General features: G+C 45.2%; 1 protein-coding gene across 6 annotated transcripts in view; it reads right to left on the bottom strand.

The window, feature by feature from the left end:
* SH3RF3 (SH3 domain containing ring finger 3) overlaps nt 1-15046 on the bottom strand; it is a 380077-nt gene that overhangs the window by 60346 nt on the left and 304685 nt on the right. For all 6 annotated transcript variants that reach the window (XM_011375283.2, XM_011375284.2, XM_011375281.2 and 3 more), the window contains 2 exons: nt 10057-10227; nt 7765-7985 (listed from right to left, as the gene is read on the bottom strand). In XM_011375283.2, the coding sequence (XP_011373585.1) occupies nt 7765-7985; nt 10057-10227 (392 nt within the window). The remainder of the gene's footprint in view (nt 1-7764; nt 7986-10056; nt 10228-15046) is intronic.

Genomic DNA, 15046 nt, shown 5'->3' on the forward strand with positions numbered 1-15046 from the left:
GTTTGTTTACATTTTTGTTGTTGTTTATTTTGTTCTTTAGTTTCCACATGTACGTGAGATTATGTAGTATTTGTCTTTCTATCTGATTTACTTCATTCAGCGCAATACCCTCTAGGTCCATCAAGGTGATATTTTTTTCATCCCCTTCCTTTTTAAAGTCTGTGTGTGTCTTTTAATCTGAAGTGAGTTTCTTGTAGGCAGCATATGTAGGGGTCTTGTTTTCATATCCATTCAGCCACCTATCTTTTGGTTAGAGCACTTAATTCTTTTCCATTTGAGGTACTACATTGAGATATGTAGTTATTACCATTCTTTATTCATGTTTTTGATACAAAGTTTTCTTCTTAAAGAAGTCCCTCCAACATTTCCTGTAACACTGGCTTGGCGTTGATGAATTCCTTTTGCTTATTTTTGTCTGGGAAGCTCTTTATTTGTCCTTCAACCCGAAATAATAGCTTTGCTGGATACAGTATTCTTGGTTGTAGATCCTGGGTTGTCATCACTTTGAATATTTTGTGCTAAGCCCTTCTATCTTGCAAAGTTTCTTTTGAGAAATCACCTGCCAATCTCATGGGTGCTCCCTTGTAGGTAACTAATTGCTTTTCTCTTGCTGCTTTTAAGATTCTCTCTTTAACCTTTGGCATTTTAATTATGATGTGTCTTAGTGTGGGCCTCTTTGGGTTCATCTTTTTTGGGACTCTGAGCTTCCTGAGGTTGTATGTCTATTTCCTCCAGCAGGTTAGGGAAGTTTTCCATCATTATTTCTTTAAATAGCTTTTCAACTTCTTGTTCTCCTTCTTCTCCACAGGTACCCCTATGACACAGATGTTTTTACATTTAATTTTGTCCCATAGGCTCCTTAAATTATTATTATATTCTTGGCTTCTTTTTTCTTGCTGTTTTGAGTGTCCTTGGCTTCAATATCCTCTATATCGGTGGTTCGATCCTCTTCTTTACTCACTCTGTTGATGCTCTCTAATATACTCTTCATCTCAGACAATGTACTCTTTATTTCTGACATTTAACTTTTACGTATGTTTTAATATTCCAAAGTGCATTGTTTTTATTTTTGTTTAAACACTCAGTTATATTTCACAGATATTTAAATAATAAAAAAATCTTACATGTTTATGTATATAGCTACTATTTGTCGTGCTCTTCATTCCTTTGCATAGACCCACATTTCCATCTGGTATCATTTCCTTCTTCCTAAAGAACTTTGTTTAACATTTCTCATAGTGTGAGTCTAGTAATGATGAAATCCTTTAGCTTTCCTGTCTGAATAATTCTTTATTTTGCTTTCATTTTTGAAAGATATTTTTTTCTGGGTAGAGAACTCTAACAGATTTATTTCTTGTAGTACTTTTTTCGGTTCTCAAATGTCTCCTCACATAAAGTGTTCCTGACAAGAAATCTGCTATCATCGTTATTTTTTTTCCTATTTTACGTAACATATCTTTTTTCTCTGGCTACTTTTAAGATTTTCTTTGTCATAGAAAGTTTCATCTTGAACAATTTGATTACATTTTGCCCTAGTGTAGTTTTCTCCATGTTTCTTACACTTGGGGTTCACCAACTTTCATTGATTTGCAACTTTTTAGTTTTCATCCAATTTAGAACAACTTTGGCCACTATTTCTTCAAATAATTTTTCTGTCTCATTTTTTCCTCCCCTAATTTGGGGACTCTAGTCACATGTATATAAAAGCCATCTGAAGATGTCCTATTGCCCACTGATGTTTTTCATTTTTTAAGATTCTCTTTTAGCTCTGTGTTGCATTTTTCATAGTTTTTTATTGCTATATCTCCAAGTTCACTAATATTTTCTTCCGCAATGTCTAATCTCTAGTTAATTCCATCAAGTATATTCTTGGTCTCACATGCTGTAGTTTTTATTTCTAGAAGTTTGATTTGGATCTTCTAAAGATCTCCTAAGTCTCTACTTAACTTTCTAAGTATATGGAATGCAATTATAATACCTGTTTTAATTTCTCCGTCTGCTAATTATAACACTTGTGTTGGTTCTGGGTTAGTTCTGATTGATTGATTAATCTCTTCATTATCAGTCATATTTTCCTGCTCTTTTGCATATCGGATGATAGCACTGGCCGCACTTATCCTTTCTTTCATTCTTGTCCTGGTGCCGGGCAGTTTCTTCACATGCATTTGCTGATTAGGTTTCAGTATACTACTCAAGAGGGATGCTTTGCATTCTCTGAGGTTTTCCTTCCGTGTGCCTCATTCTGGAATTTCTCTCCAGGCAGTGTGCTGTGACCTACCTCTTTGTTTCACATAGATCATTGTCCTTGGTTTTCTAATATCTAGTGTCTCACAAACTGTTGTTTTATAAACTTCTATGGTTTTTTTTTTCAGTTGTTTCTAGTGAGAGGGTAAATCTCATCCTCATTACTTTACCTTGGCCATAAGAAGTCTAGTTTTCATATGAACCAGAAATTCCAATTCTAGGTATTTATCCAAGGAAAATGAAAACACTAATTTGAAAAGATATATGCATCCTCCTGTTCATTGCAGCATTATTTACAATAGCCAAGATGAATGCAATTTAGATGTCCATCAATAGAGATATGAATAAAGAAGATGTGATATACATACAATATATACAATGGAATATTATTCAGCCATAAAAAGAATGAAATCTTGCCATTTGGGACAACATGGATGGACCTAGAGGCTATTAACGCTAAGTGAAATAAGCCAGACAGAGAAAAACAAATACCATATGATTTCACTTCTATGTGGAATCTAAAAACACAAAAACAAATGAATAAACAAAATAAAATAGAAACAAGACTCAGAGATATAGAGAACAAACCGATGATTGCCAGAGGGGAGGGAGGTGGGTGAATGGGTGAATAAGATGAAGGGGAAGAAGAGGTACAAAATTTCAGTTTTTTATATATATATATATATAAACAATAAGTCATGGGACTGTAATTACAGCTTAGGGAAAACAGTCAATTCTATCGTAATAAGTTTATATGGTGACAGCTGGTTACTAGACTTATTGTGGTGATCACGCAGCAAGAAATATAAATTTCTAATCACTATGTTGTACACCTGAAACTGATATAATATTGTACGTCAATTATACTTTAATAAAAAATAAAAATAAATAAAAGGGGAAAAAAAGTCTAGCTTTGTCTTTTAGATATGAAAACCTTATAATATCTATCACCTAAAACCCTCTAATACGCTCCTTTGGATAAAAACTGAAATTTTTTGACATGGTCTAAAGGAACCTTCATGATCTGCCCCTGCTCACCCTTTCAGCTTTACCACAAGGCACTCACCCTCTTGCTTTCTTCGATCTTTCCCACTGGCCTGATTTTAGTTTTCAAATGCACCAGCCCTGCTCTAGCTTCACTGTCACCTCACCCCACTCCTGCATGCTAAGCTCTACTCATCGCTGAGGTCGAAAAGTAAATTTTGTCTCAGCAGTGAAATTGTCATCAGCATACTACACATCCCCTTCCATACCTTTTGTTTCAATCACATCGAACTAAATGAGGTTACCCACGATCGGGACTCTGGTTTTTCTCATTGCCATGCCTGTGTCCTTGTGAGTCTTTCTGCCACAACTCTCTTTCTGCTTGGTCTCCTCAGATAATTCCTATTTGTCCTTTAAGAATCAAAGCAGTATTGCCTCCTCTTGAAAACTTTCCATAAACCTCTTCCTATCCCTGTTCTACTTTCCTCCCAATTCGAGTGCAATCTCTCTCTCCTCCACGCTTTCTTAATATCCTACATATGCCTCCACCACAGTGCTTTTCAAAATCTGTTGAAAGAGATTGTTTTCCTGTCCTTCTCTTTAATTGGGGGTAGAAATGGGGTCTATTTGGTTCTTCTCTGTATTTCTAGAACCTAGCAGAGTGCCTCGTGCGTATCAAGCTCTCTTTCTGTGCTTGATGATGAATATATGACTGTATAGAGCTCTTGCCCCTGTTAAGCACTGATATGAGGATGTGTGGACACTGGTACTTTATAGGGAGAGCTTTGTCCTTGGAAAAAGGAGTTACATTAATCAAGTAGAACAAATCATATTGGATGCTATGGCCAATGCAATTAAGCCTTCATCGAACTGCCTGACTTTGGCTCAAGATGAGAACATTGATGAAACGCCTCTCAACCGCCAGGGTTGGGGTCTGCTGAAATGGGCAATTACTGCTGTGAACAATCTATTACTTGTACTGTCAACAGTGTTTTTTCTCTCTTGAAATGCAGAGCGAAGTGGAAAATGCTGTGGGAACTCAGTGGCATTTAATTTACTGATATGATGTGGTAGAAGCCATTCTTTAGCCTGGCTGTGACAGCAATAGTGAGGGGACAAGCATTCGGCTGGAATGCACTAGGGAAGCCATTTTAATCACCCTGTTCCTCACTCTTCCCATATGTAAAATTAAACTGATGAAAGAGAATGCTTGTCACACCATGGTGGTTACTATGGTGATCGATGACTGAGACACAATGTTGTACTGTCCCTAGCCATGCCAATTTCTTTTGATTCTGCTTGTTATTCCACAGAGGGAGAGATGACTGGCAGGTCTCATTTTCTTCTTTGAATTGAGAAAGTTGCTAGCAGTGGCATGGAAAGGCTATTATACTGGCATCTGTGCAGATAACCTGTACTGGGATATGCGCTCTCGGTGAGAAGCAGGGTTGTCCAGTCTTTCTGTGTAATGCATACATAGAAATATTTGTATAGCATGCTCGGGTGAATGGATGAGCTATTTATAACCAGAAAGGACCTGGTTTGAGACCGTAGGTGCTCCAGGTTCTGCCCGGGTGCTCCAAGGGTCAAAGAGATCAGTATTTTGGTGTGCAGCACCAGTCAGAAAGCTCTGCTGTGGATTTGCTTGATCACGTGGCTACTACAAGGGCCATATTCCCAGCTAGAGGCCCCCAGTAAACACCATCAGATGAACTTCAGCCAGGCTAGAAGCATAGCTAATATAAGAAGGTAATGGTCGGGGGCCGGAGGCCTGGCACTGGGTAAGATTGTTGCAGAGCTCTTCCAGTACAAAGACAGCTAGTTCTCCCCCAGGGCCCTGAAGGCCCAAACTGCAAAAACACAGAACTCACCCTTGGCTAACTTAAGGAAAAAAGATACATAGGAAAGGCTACTAGGCACTCACAGAGGCTCTGCGATGACAGTCAGTCTTGGAGACTCTACAGCCAGGGAAGTGTCAGGCCCGGGAGGCTTCTGTGGTGCAGATCCCACCACTGCTGCACTTGGACACCACCCTTGTGAGGCTCAAGAACAGCACTGGAAGTCCAGCTGCACCTGCTGATGACTGGGCACTGCCCTGCTGCCCCTGAAGTGTCCCTGGGTGTTTTCACCACCACCTCACCCCCAAAGGGATCCACGTGGCCTCTCATGTTTTTGTCTTCTGAATAGAAGACACGGGCAGAGTGTAGGTCCTGTGTCTGTCTGTTATCTGCAAGACAGGCTGAGTGAGCAGGGCCTGCCTTCTGCCACAGCAGGCGGGATGCACACACAGGACATGGGCCCCTTGGGGAGGCTGTTCCAGATCAGCCAGTGGGCCACAGTGTGACCAGCACCCATTGTACCTCTCAAAGCCACATGTCATCATCTTCCCCCGTAAAGCAGTCCCCTTCTGATCTCTTCTGGGTCAGGGGGTGCCACTGTCACTCTCTCAGTCAGATGGTTTCAGAAGCCTGGGAACTGGACTTGGTTCCTTGCTCTCCTTGAGCACTTCCATCCAGACCACCTTCAAGTCAACCATTCCGCCTCCTAAATTTCTCATTAATTTGTCCCAATTCTGCAACCGCACTCACTGGGTCTATGTCCATTGGCACCTCTCACCTAGGCAAGCAAACCTTTTCTCCTGGCTCCCATCCTCAGGCTGTCCCACACCAGCTCTTCCTCCCTGCTGTGCCTGCTGATATCTGGCAAAGTGTCATCCCTCTGGCTTCAACCCCGTGGTGGGTCCCCACTGCCTTCAAGGGAGAATTCAACCCCCAGATCTCATGGCAACTTTTATGTTGACATTTTTGACTCTCACACATTGAGTACTCCAGTAATATTTTTATTCTCTAACAGAAGAGTAACAATAAAATAGCTAAGGTGTACTGAATGTACACTAAATATGCCATATAGACAGTGCTCACACAGTATCCTTGGAGATAAGTGCCATCTCACAGAGCAAGACATGGAGACCATAGCAATAATGGCGGCCTCAGCATTCAAAATAGGTCTGCCCGTCCCCCACGCTATGCCTTCGACCAGGCCTCTGTCAGCTGTCTTTACTGAATTGCTTGCAGTGACTTGAATAAGACTGTGCTTACTTCCACTTCCATTCGTTTGACTGTTCTTTTCCTCCTGTTTCAGATGGTGCCCTTCTTTGTTCCTCTGCCTGAAGCTACTTTGCTGCTCACTCACAATTCATCTCTTCTGAGGGGCCTCCCCGCTCTCCCCAGCCTACCACCAAGTGGTCCGCATCAGAGCCCCTTCTGCAGCACCCACAGCCCTCCTGGCCGGCACTACTTCCCTGGCAGTCGGCCCGTGAGAGCTGAGAGCAGGGACGCGTCCTAGTGAGCAGGCATGCTGACTCAAGCTGGTCTGTGTCACATTCAAGGGTTCCTGCAAAGGCTCATTGGTTCCTCCTGCCACCTGTAAGCCCAGATTGGCATCAGCATGGGAATGTGTGGGCCACCTTCCCCAAAGAGGAACCAGGGGAGGAGTGGACAGCTACCTCCCACTCTCTTGTCCCATCAGCCATGCCTCAAGAGAAAATATAGCCCCTACTGTGCTAAGTAGTACATCTCAACTTTTCACCCTCAAGAGGCTGCTTTCTGGAGCACTTCTAATGGGTTATCTGCTGGTTGACTAGATTCTAAAGAGTTGTGTACTTTATTGCTCCAAAGAATTTACGTTCTTTTTGTTCTTTAAGCCTTACTTTGAGAAGAAGAGGGATGATTTCTGAGTGAATAAGATTGGGTGGGAAAAGGAATGCTGTGTCATAGAAATGAAATTCAGGGTTACATCCTCCTGTCCTGGGTTCCTTTCACTGCAGTGACAATGTTGCTGGCGCTATGGTTCCAGAAGGTTACTGGTGTGGGCTCCTGGGAGTGTCAGCGCAGTGCTAAGCTTCTAAACAAGATGTGCTTACCCTCCTTATGCCCGTAAGATTCACCCCTTAATTTCTCTCCATTTCATACAACACTGGTAGCAAACCAGTGTTTCCTTAAATTATGTCAGCCTGTCTACTGATAATGCTGGCAGGAAGTTGAAGGACCAATGACTATCACTTCTTCTAGCTTCGAGCATGTCAGAAAGGATCTGTGTCTCATGACCAGCCCTGTCCTGTGAAATGCTGCCTCACTGGGAAACCCTTAAGTGCCTGGTGCACGATGGCCTATGAGGCCAGACCACAGCCGCCTCACAGGGGCATCTGAAGGCGTCTCTGTTAATCTTATTAGTCTACACACTCCTCTTGCTGCATGAAATGTATAAATATTTGTAAATTCTCTAAATCCCTTTTAGCTGCCAGGAGAGGGTGATATGATAAGTCAATACATTTCCTGGAGATCAGTAGAGGTTGATGATTTTGATAAGCAAATACAACTCCCCTCCTTGACCCCCCTCCCCGCCCCCACTGCTGCCCCAGCCTCTATGGACTGCTTGATACCTGGACCAAAATGTTTCTACAATTTGTGTACCTGAGACACCACCCCCTTGTCAAATTTACCAGAGCAGTGAGGTCCCAGGAAACCTGGTACCTACCTGTGGGGACAGTGCTCCGGGCTTGGCTGGTCACTGGCTTGGCTGAGTGACGCAGACAGCTGCCCATCAGGGGAGAGGCGGCCTGGGCCTGGGGTGAGTTGAGGGGAAGGGCGGGCCTCGTGGCAGTGGAAGGGCTGCTGAGACTTCCACCGCCTGGGTGGATGGTTGTGGCCATCCCTTTGGCCAGTGGAGACCCTCCAACCATATTATTCCAGGGAGCCCTGAGGAAATAAAGCAGAATGAATTCAGATGAGGGTGCAGATGAGACCATACCATACGGGCCACTGATAAAGGTCTGCTCTTACATACTGGCTCTGAGAGGTGACACCATGAAGTCCAGGAGACAAATCCTAAAACAGTGCCAAGCTAATCCTTGTAGGCAAACAATGCCCAGAGCTACAGCTGAGAAGGGCACTCTTTGTAAAACCTTCATGGGGGCTAATTCTCAACGTGAATATTCAAGAAATAGCAAAAAACACCCCAAGAAACAGAGGACTGATTCTAATCAATGAAATATTTTGTACCAGAGCTACTGCTTTGACTCATTCTAACAAACAGCTATGTGTCCCCAAACACATCCAGAAAGAACAAGTGACTGAGTCATATCCCATGAGGTTTGGACACATCTGGCATGTGGCGGGAAACAGTGACAAGGACCCATTCCCTCTGGACATGGCTGCCTCCTCATCTCTGCCCGCCTCTGGGAAAGGGCACAGACAAACCACATCCTGCTGAGGATGTCAGGGAACTTGCAGTTTCATACCAGAAAAGAGATGCCCTTTCACCCCAAGGTTTCCACATGCAACCAGTTTAGAGTGTTTAAGAAATACAAAAGGAAAACAGCAACTTGGAAAATGGGCTTTTAACCCTTTCACACTACACATACTTGCACTAAAGCTATACTCTGCTGTGGAGGCGCAGAATACAGCTTCCATGAGTCCAGTTTCAGGAAATCAGAATGTCGTTCCTTAGTCCAAGAGCTCAGTAAGCTCCCCTCTGTCCCCTCAGGATGTTAGTTGTGAGATACCAGAAGCCACACGCGGGAGACAACAGGCACTGCCAGGCCTGTGGCTCCTGGGCCAGGCCAGAGGTCCCCCTCTCCATGTGGCTTGGTCTCATTGGGCCATGGCTTCAGATGGAGAAGATCCCCTGCAGAGTCGACTCAGGCTTCTGCAGAACAGCTGTGGGGAAAAGGGCCTCCTGGCAAAGGACACGGCTGTCCAGGGGCCACAGGCCGTGCCTTCCTTCCTTAGCCCTTAGAGCTGCCTGAAGTCTACTTCTAGCAAGAACCTCTGGCAGCTGGCCAGCCAAAACCGTGAAAAGGAATTTAAAATCACATCTTCCACCTGTTGAACTCACTTTTGCCCTAGGAAGTAATTTTTAAAAATTAAATAAAGTGGGCTCACAAATGAAGGGCTTCCCAGGAAGACCTGGTGGTGGACCTGAGGCTCCAGGCCAGCGCCACCTCTCAGGCGCTTTGAGAAGTATGGACCATTTCATTTCTTTGCACAGCAGTCTCATTCCAAAGAGAGCATAAACCCAAGGGTCATGTCTTCAATTTATTTATATGTCCTAGAGTGTTAATCTCATGAACAGGCTTTCATGAGTGGGACTGGCTGAAATAAAATCAAGCAGTGGGAACTTCATCTCAGTGGAAAATTCTTGGACAACCGTGGATAACATTTTTAGTGAATTTTTAAAATTGCCTTTTCTATTTTATAAAAATGATATCATTGAAAATTTGCACCACATAGGAAAGCACAAAGGAGAAAAAAAATTAATAACCAAGAATGCTACCACTTAATAACAACGCTTAACTTTTGGGAATATGTCATTTTTCCTTTGCATATATGCATATGTGTGTGTTTTGTGTATAATGGGTCTGTATGTGACTGTACACATGCACACTGCTATACTCACACTTACACAGGCACACACCCACTCACACCTGCACACACGTGCATATACACACTCTCGAGATCTCACTCCTCCTGGTGACTTTGCATTCCCAATGCTACTGCCCTGATGCCAGCTTGTTCTGTTCCCATCCTCTCCCCTTGGCAGCCAAAGCCTGCTCAGGGAAAGACAAGCCAACATAATTCAGAGGGTGCAATGCCTTGTTCAAGGGGACTCTGAACTCACAAGGCTGACCACCACAGGCAGGAGTGCCCTGGCTGCCTTCTGAACTGTGTTTTTGGCAGCCCAGCCACAGCATGACCTCCAGGCAGTGTCAACACCTGGAATGTGGGGGTGCATCCTCCCTCCTCTCTCAGGCAGTGACTCTGGACTCACCTAGAGGCAGGTGTCACGTAGTTTCCCGGGAACACGCCAGAGAGCCCAGTCCTCAGGGATGTCCCCTTGAACCAGCCGTCCTGACACTTCTCAAGGACGCGGTACATCTCACCCTTGCGCAACTCCAGCTCGTCGTTCTTCTGGGGCTTGTAGGCGTAGAGCGCCAGGTACCTGCAGAAAGAAGCAGAGCCGAGGATAAAAGGTGGCTGGCAAGGTGGGCATAGGACCACCGGATGTCACCCGGGTCACACATGAGCTCATCTTCAGATGAACCCAACCTAAAAAGAGTACCTGATGCCTGTGTGGAGGGGTGGAGCTTGCACACGAAGCATCTAACCTGCTCTTCACAATCAACCAATGAGGTGAGGAAGGGCCCAGCACTGCCAGGCCCAGGGAGGCACACACAAGGAAGGGGTAGAGCTCTGCCTCATGATCCTAGAGCCCTCAACCCTGCACTGACTCGGGGAGGTGCACACCTGACAACACCTGTCTGACAGCTCAGTAAGGCTATATGATTCATCCAAGGACCTGGAGGTTGTGTCAGAAATAGATCCTGGGGCCAAGTCTTTGGGCTTAACTTTCTTTCTTTCTTTTTTTTTTTTTTTTTAAATCTATTGTCCACCCTGTCTAAGACTTGATGCTCTGGGCAAGAGAAAACTTTAGAAAAAAACCAAGAGCCAGTTGAGAAAATCTTGGGCTGGGTTTTTCTCATTTAGTCTAACCCAGCCCTTGCTCATCCAATCAATCTGAGCAGGAAGGGGCCTCAGAGGCCCTTTTAAAAGAAAAGGCAGTCTAGTTAGGGAATTTTTGGTTGCACTCTTCCTTGCAATATTTGTACCATGACTAATTATTTAAATGCTACTTTTCTTTAAAGCCTATTTAAAGACAAGGAAAGAACAAAGTTAGTGTTGTAAATCTTGGCTTAGGGTCTAGAATTTGTGCCCCGATGTTAGTGCATGAGCTGAGGCAAGTGCCTCTTGTAAAATACCTGGGGATCTCTCCATCCCCAGCCTCACGGAGTACTTATGAGGACTAAGTAATACTGCAAAGTATTTTGCTACTTTGGTTGGTTTTGAGCTGATAGAATTGTGTTAAGCAACTGTATTTGCTCACAAGACTCAGGCAGAAAAGTTAGTGCAATAAGAAACCAAAGATTTTAGCTGACCCCTTCCCGAGGTCAGGTGGCAGGTCTCTGGGGACTGAGGAGGCTCAGAGACCCCCAGGGCACTCTCCCGACCCTGGGAGGAGCCTTCTTAGTAGGTGAATACAGAAATGGAACGTCACTCAGTAGCGCTCAAGCAAGAAGATCTAAGAGGCCCAGTGAGGAGTTTGCTAGAACAGAATGAGAAGCCTGTAAAGATTTCTTGGCCTTAAAATATAGTAAAATAAGATCAAATCAAATCAAACCCAATCTGCTACTCTTTTCCAGCATCCTAAATCTATACACCCCAAGTACCTCCCTTTGATTCAACAAAGACCTTGTTTATTTCCTTTGTTTACAGGTTCCCCTCTTCCCTTAGGGGAATCCGGAGAAAGACAGGAAGGCTTACATCTGGACTTCTTCCCTTTTGAAAAGATAAACACTGACAGGAAGCAGTCCTGGCTTCAGGGAGGATAAAGCAAGTCCTCACAGGAGAGGACCCTTCCCTTGTCCTGAGCATTAAGAGTGACGTTTTGCAGTGATGCCCACATGACAAATAAAGAGAATGCAGGCCATAATAGTTCAGTTTTCACATTCGATGACTCTCAGGAAGCTCTCTGATGGCGACAGAGGAATTACTACAAATGGAAAAGTCACTTGAAAACTGCATTTATACCACCAATGTGGGCGTAGGGCTACCTCACGCAGGAGGAGGTGGGCGGTTTCCACACAGCTCAGGCTGAGGCAAAGAGAGAATGAAAAGAAAAGGCAAAAAAAAAAAAAAAAAGGGAATCCGTGGGAAGTTTGTGAACCAAAAAGAATGATGCAAGACTTTTTGTGTTTGCTCCCAAGGAAATATAATTGAAGCATAAGCTCTGGTTCGGTTTGCCTCATTCTGTCTCTTCATGATGTGAGAATAATCTTTTTGATTCTGTGGCTGGTGAGCACACAGTGGTAGGAGCAGAATGCCAAACTGGGGGTGATGGCTCCTTGGAGTCATGTGCGTGCAACACAGACCTCACCAAACAATCACGTTTCCTTAGTCGAGGGTGGGGCAATGATGTGCTGCCTTTGTTCCATGGGGGCCCTCATCCTCTGGCTTGTTAAACAAGGATTGGGGACCAAGTTTCTGTCTCTCTCATTCTTGGTCCTGTGCAGAGGTTCTGGCGGGCACAGAACAGAGAGGCACACGGTCCCCTGCTGGCCTGTTCCTCCAGCTCTACTTCTCCACCCCCGGCCCAGAGGAACGAGTCCCATGAGCCTCCCTGGGCCTCTCTAGTATCCCTCCTCCCTCTGGGCTGCTGCTGGCCACTGGCTGTTGAATGCTTCCCTTGAAAGACTGGGCCACTGGGCCATCACCTGGGTCCTGGAGTGGCCCTCCTCAGGTTTCTTGTCTGCCTGAGCAGCATCTTGCACATGTGGCCTCAGATCACAGAGCTCCTACCAGGGAAATCTGAACACTGCGGCTCAGATTTCCTCCGAACCAAAGCTCTGCTGTGTTGTTTCAGAGCTCTGCCTTGTTGAAGACCCTTTTCCAAAGGCTCCTTTCACACATGGAGATTTTGAGAAGGGCTGGACTCCTCAGGAAGGGCACTGTGTTGAAGAGTTTAAATTCCCTTCTCGTCCTCTCATCTACCACTGCTTACCTCATTCGCAGGGGATCTGAGGAATTTTAAGCAGCTATGTCCTCTCGTGACCAACCATACATCCCTTACTAAGACGTCGGCACCTGCGAATCTGTGGCCACATCTACCTCCTGAGGAGCCGAGTGACAGTGTGGGGGGAAACCAGAGTCCAGCCCAGAGGAAGGGGCCACATGTATACATATCTAGCTGAGGGAACCCAGCAAACCTTGGATCAGGGAAGCTTTACCCCAAGGTGTTTCCTGACTATATCAAACTCCTTCCTGCCTCAGGACCTTTGCATTTACTTTCCCCACTCTCTGGAGCTCTCATCTCTCAGCCTCCTGCCTACCAATCCCCACTACATTGTATACACCACATTGCAGAGCTTTTTAACTGTTTTGTTCACTGCTCTATCCCCAGTATCTAGAATACTGTCTGGCACATAGCAGGTTCTCAATAAATATTTGTTGAAAAAATAATAAAATAGGGGCTCTGTTTTTGAGACTTAGATTAAGATTGCCGAAGGAAAGTGCGTGTGTGTGCGTGTGTGTGCGTGTGTGTGTGCATGTCCTGGGGATTGTTTCATACTGCCCCAAGGTCTGCCAGCTGACCTTGAATATAAAAATAAGCACAGAGGAAACGGGTTTGGTCTTTCCTCCCTCAGGAGGTCACAGTGAAGAGTTGGCACCATAAAAGGAGGAGACGAAAGCCAAGGGGAAGTGCTCAGGGAATGATAAAAGAAAACGCAGAGAGAAGGGGGCTGAGAGCTGCCAGTCTCCACACAGGAAGGAGAGGAAAGGAAAAGGAGAAGCAGAGGACGAAGACAGTGCAAGGGCAGAGGAGGCAGGCATCTGCTCAGGAGGGAGCTGAGCTGGTCTGGAAGCACTGGGACAGAAGAAAGCAGCGAAGGAGATAAGCCGGGGAAGAGACCTAGGTACCTGAAGGGGTGAGAAGTGAGTCTAAGACGGGGGAGAAATCTGGAGTTTGAAAAGCTTCTATAGCAGAGATAACAAACCAGCCCAAAGAGGCGTCGAGGCTCCCTCTGACCAGGGCACTGTGGGTCCTAGAAAAGGGTCACTGTGACCGGGGCTTCCTTCTTTGCTCCTCCACCTATCCTTCAAGCCTGTGGGACCTGGGTGACTGCAGCAGGACACCTGGACCATCCATCTGCGTGGAGTGTGAAGCTATGGATTCAAGAGCTGGCCCTTCTAGACAGAGGAGAGGCCCCTGGCGACACGTGTACAAGGCCCATGTTGGCTCAGCAGCCCAAGGACTGGGCCCTGCACCGCCCACACCTGGCTCCGTGAGCTGTGTCCATAGCATCCAACTTCCACAGTGGGAAATTCACACTCCAGATTTAGGAAATAAGGCAAGCGCTAGCAACTGTGACAAATGCCTAGGCAACATTTGAGTTGTTGAACGGTCATGTTGTGAGCTTGGGGGAGTAGCCAACAAATCATTGAAAGTTAATTGTCTTTCGGGAATGAGCTGATTATCTTTCACTATATATTTTAGGATTCTCATGCCATTTAACAGGACAAAGACTCTGCCTTCATTTCTCAGCAAAAAAGGGGAGTTTCCATCCTTCCCCATCCAAAGAAAAATAAAGATTATTTAGATTGTGGGCCTCAAGTCATCTTTAAGACAGAAATGCCTTCTTCTAAAATTCCATTTTTATTTTACATAAATGGAGACATGCTTGTTAATGAAATAATAAAGGCAGGAAATGGGCAACCAAGAGGTGAACTTGGCTAAACACCTGCTGCCTGATTTGTGCGACGTGGGCTGAGTGGGGCCACACTGCTACGGACCAGGGTACCGGTGCCACCCCCGCTTCCCGGGTCACATTGGCATAGGCTCTGCTGAGACAGCATGTCGCTGAGGCTAGCTTGCAGAAAGAGACAGATCTGGATTTCATACTGCACCATGCCTCTTTACGCGGGAAATCTGCATTCTTAACAGTGAGAAGCTGCTATTTCTTTAGCAATTTCAGCTATTCTATTTATTAGATGCCCAGGGATACAGACATCCCTCAGGGGCTAAACAGCAAGCAGTGCAGCCGGGGGTCATCTCCAAGGATGCCATCACCCCCAAGGGACAACACACTCCCCCCTCAAAGCACAGGGCTCAAAGTCATCAGAGTCAGAAACCTTGATTTTACCTCATTTATAAGGAGTTGCTGTCTGAGGGCCCTCAAGATAGTCATGAGAGCTCTACCTCCACC

The sequence above is a fragment of the Pteropus vampyrus genome, unplaced genomic scaffold (genome assembly GCF_000151845.1).
Source record: "Pteropus vampyrus isolate Shadow unplaced genomic scaffold, Pvam_2.0 Scaffold269, whole genome shotgun sequence".
Classification (NCBI taxonomy): Eukaryota; Metazoa; Chordata; class Mammalia; order Chiroptera; family Pteropodidae; genus Pteropus; species Pteropus vampyrus.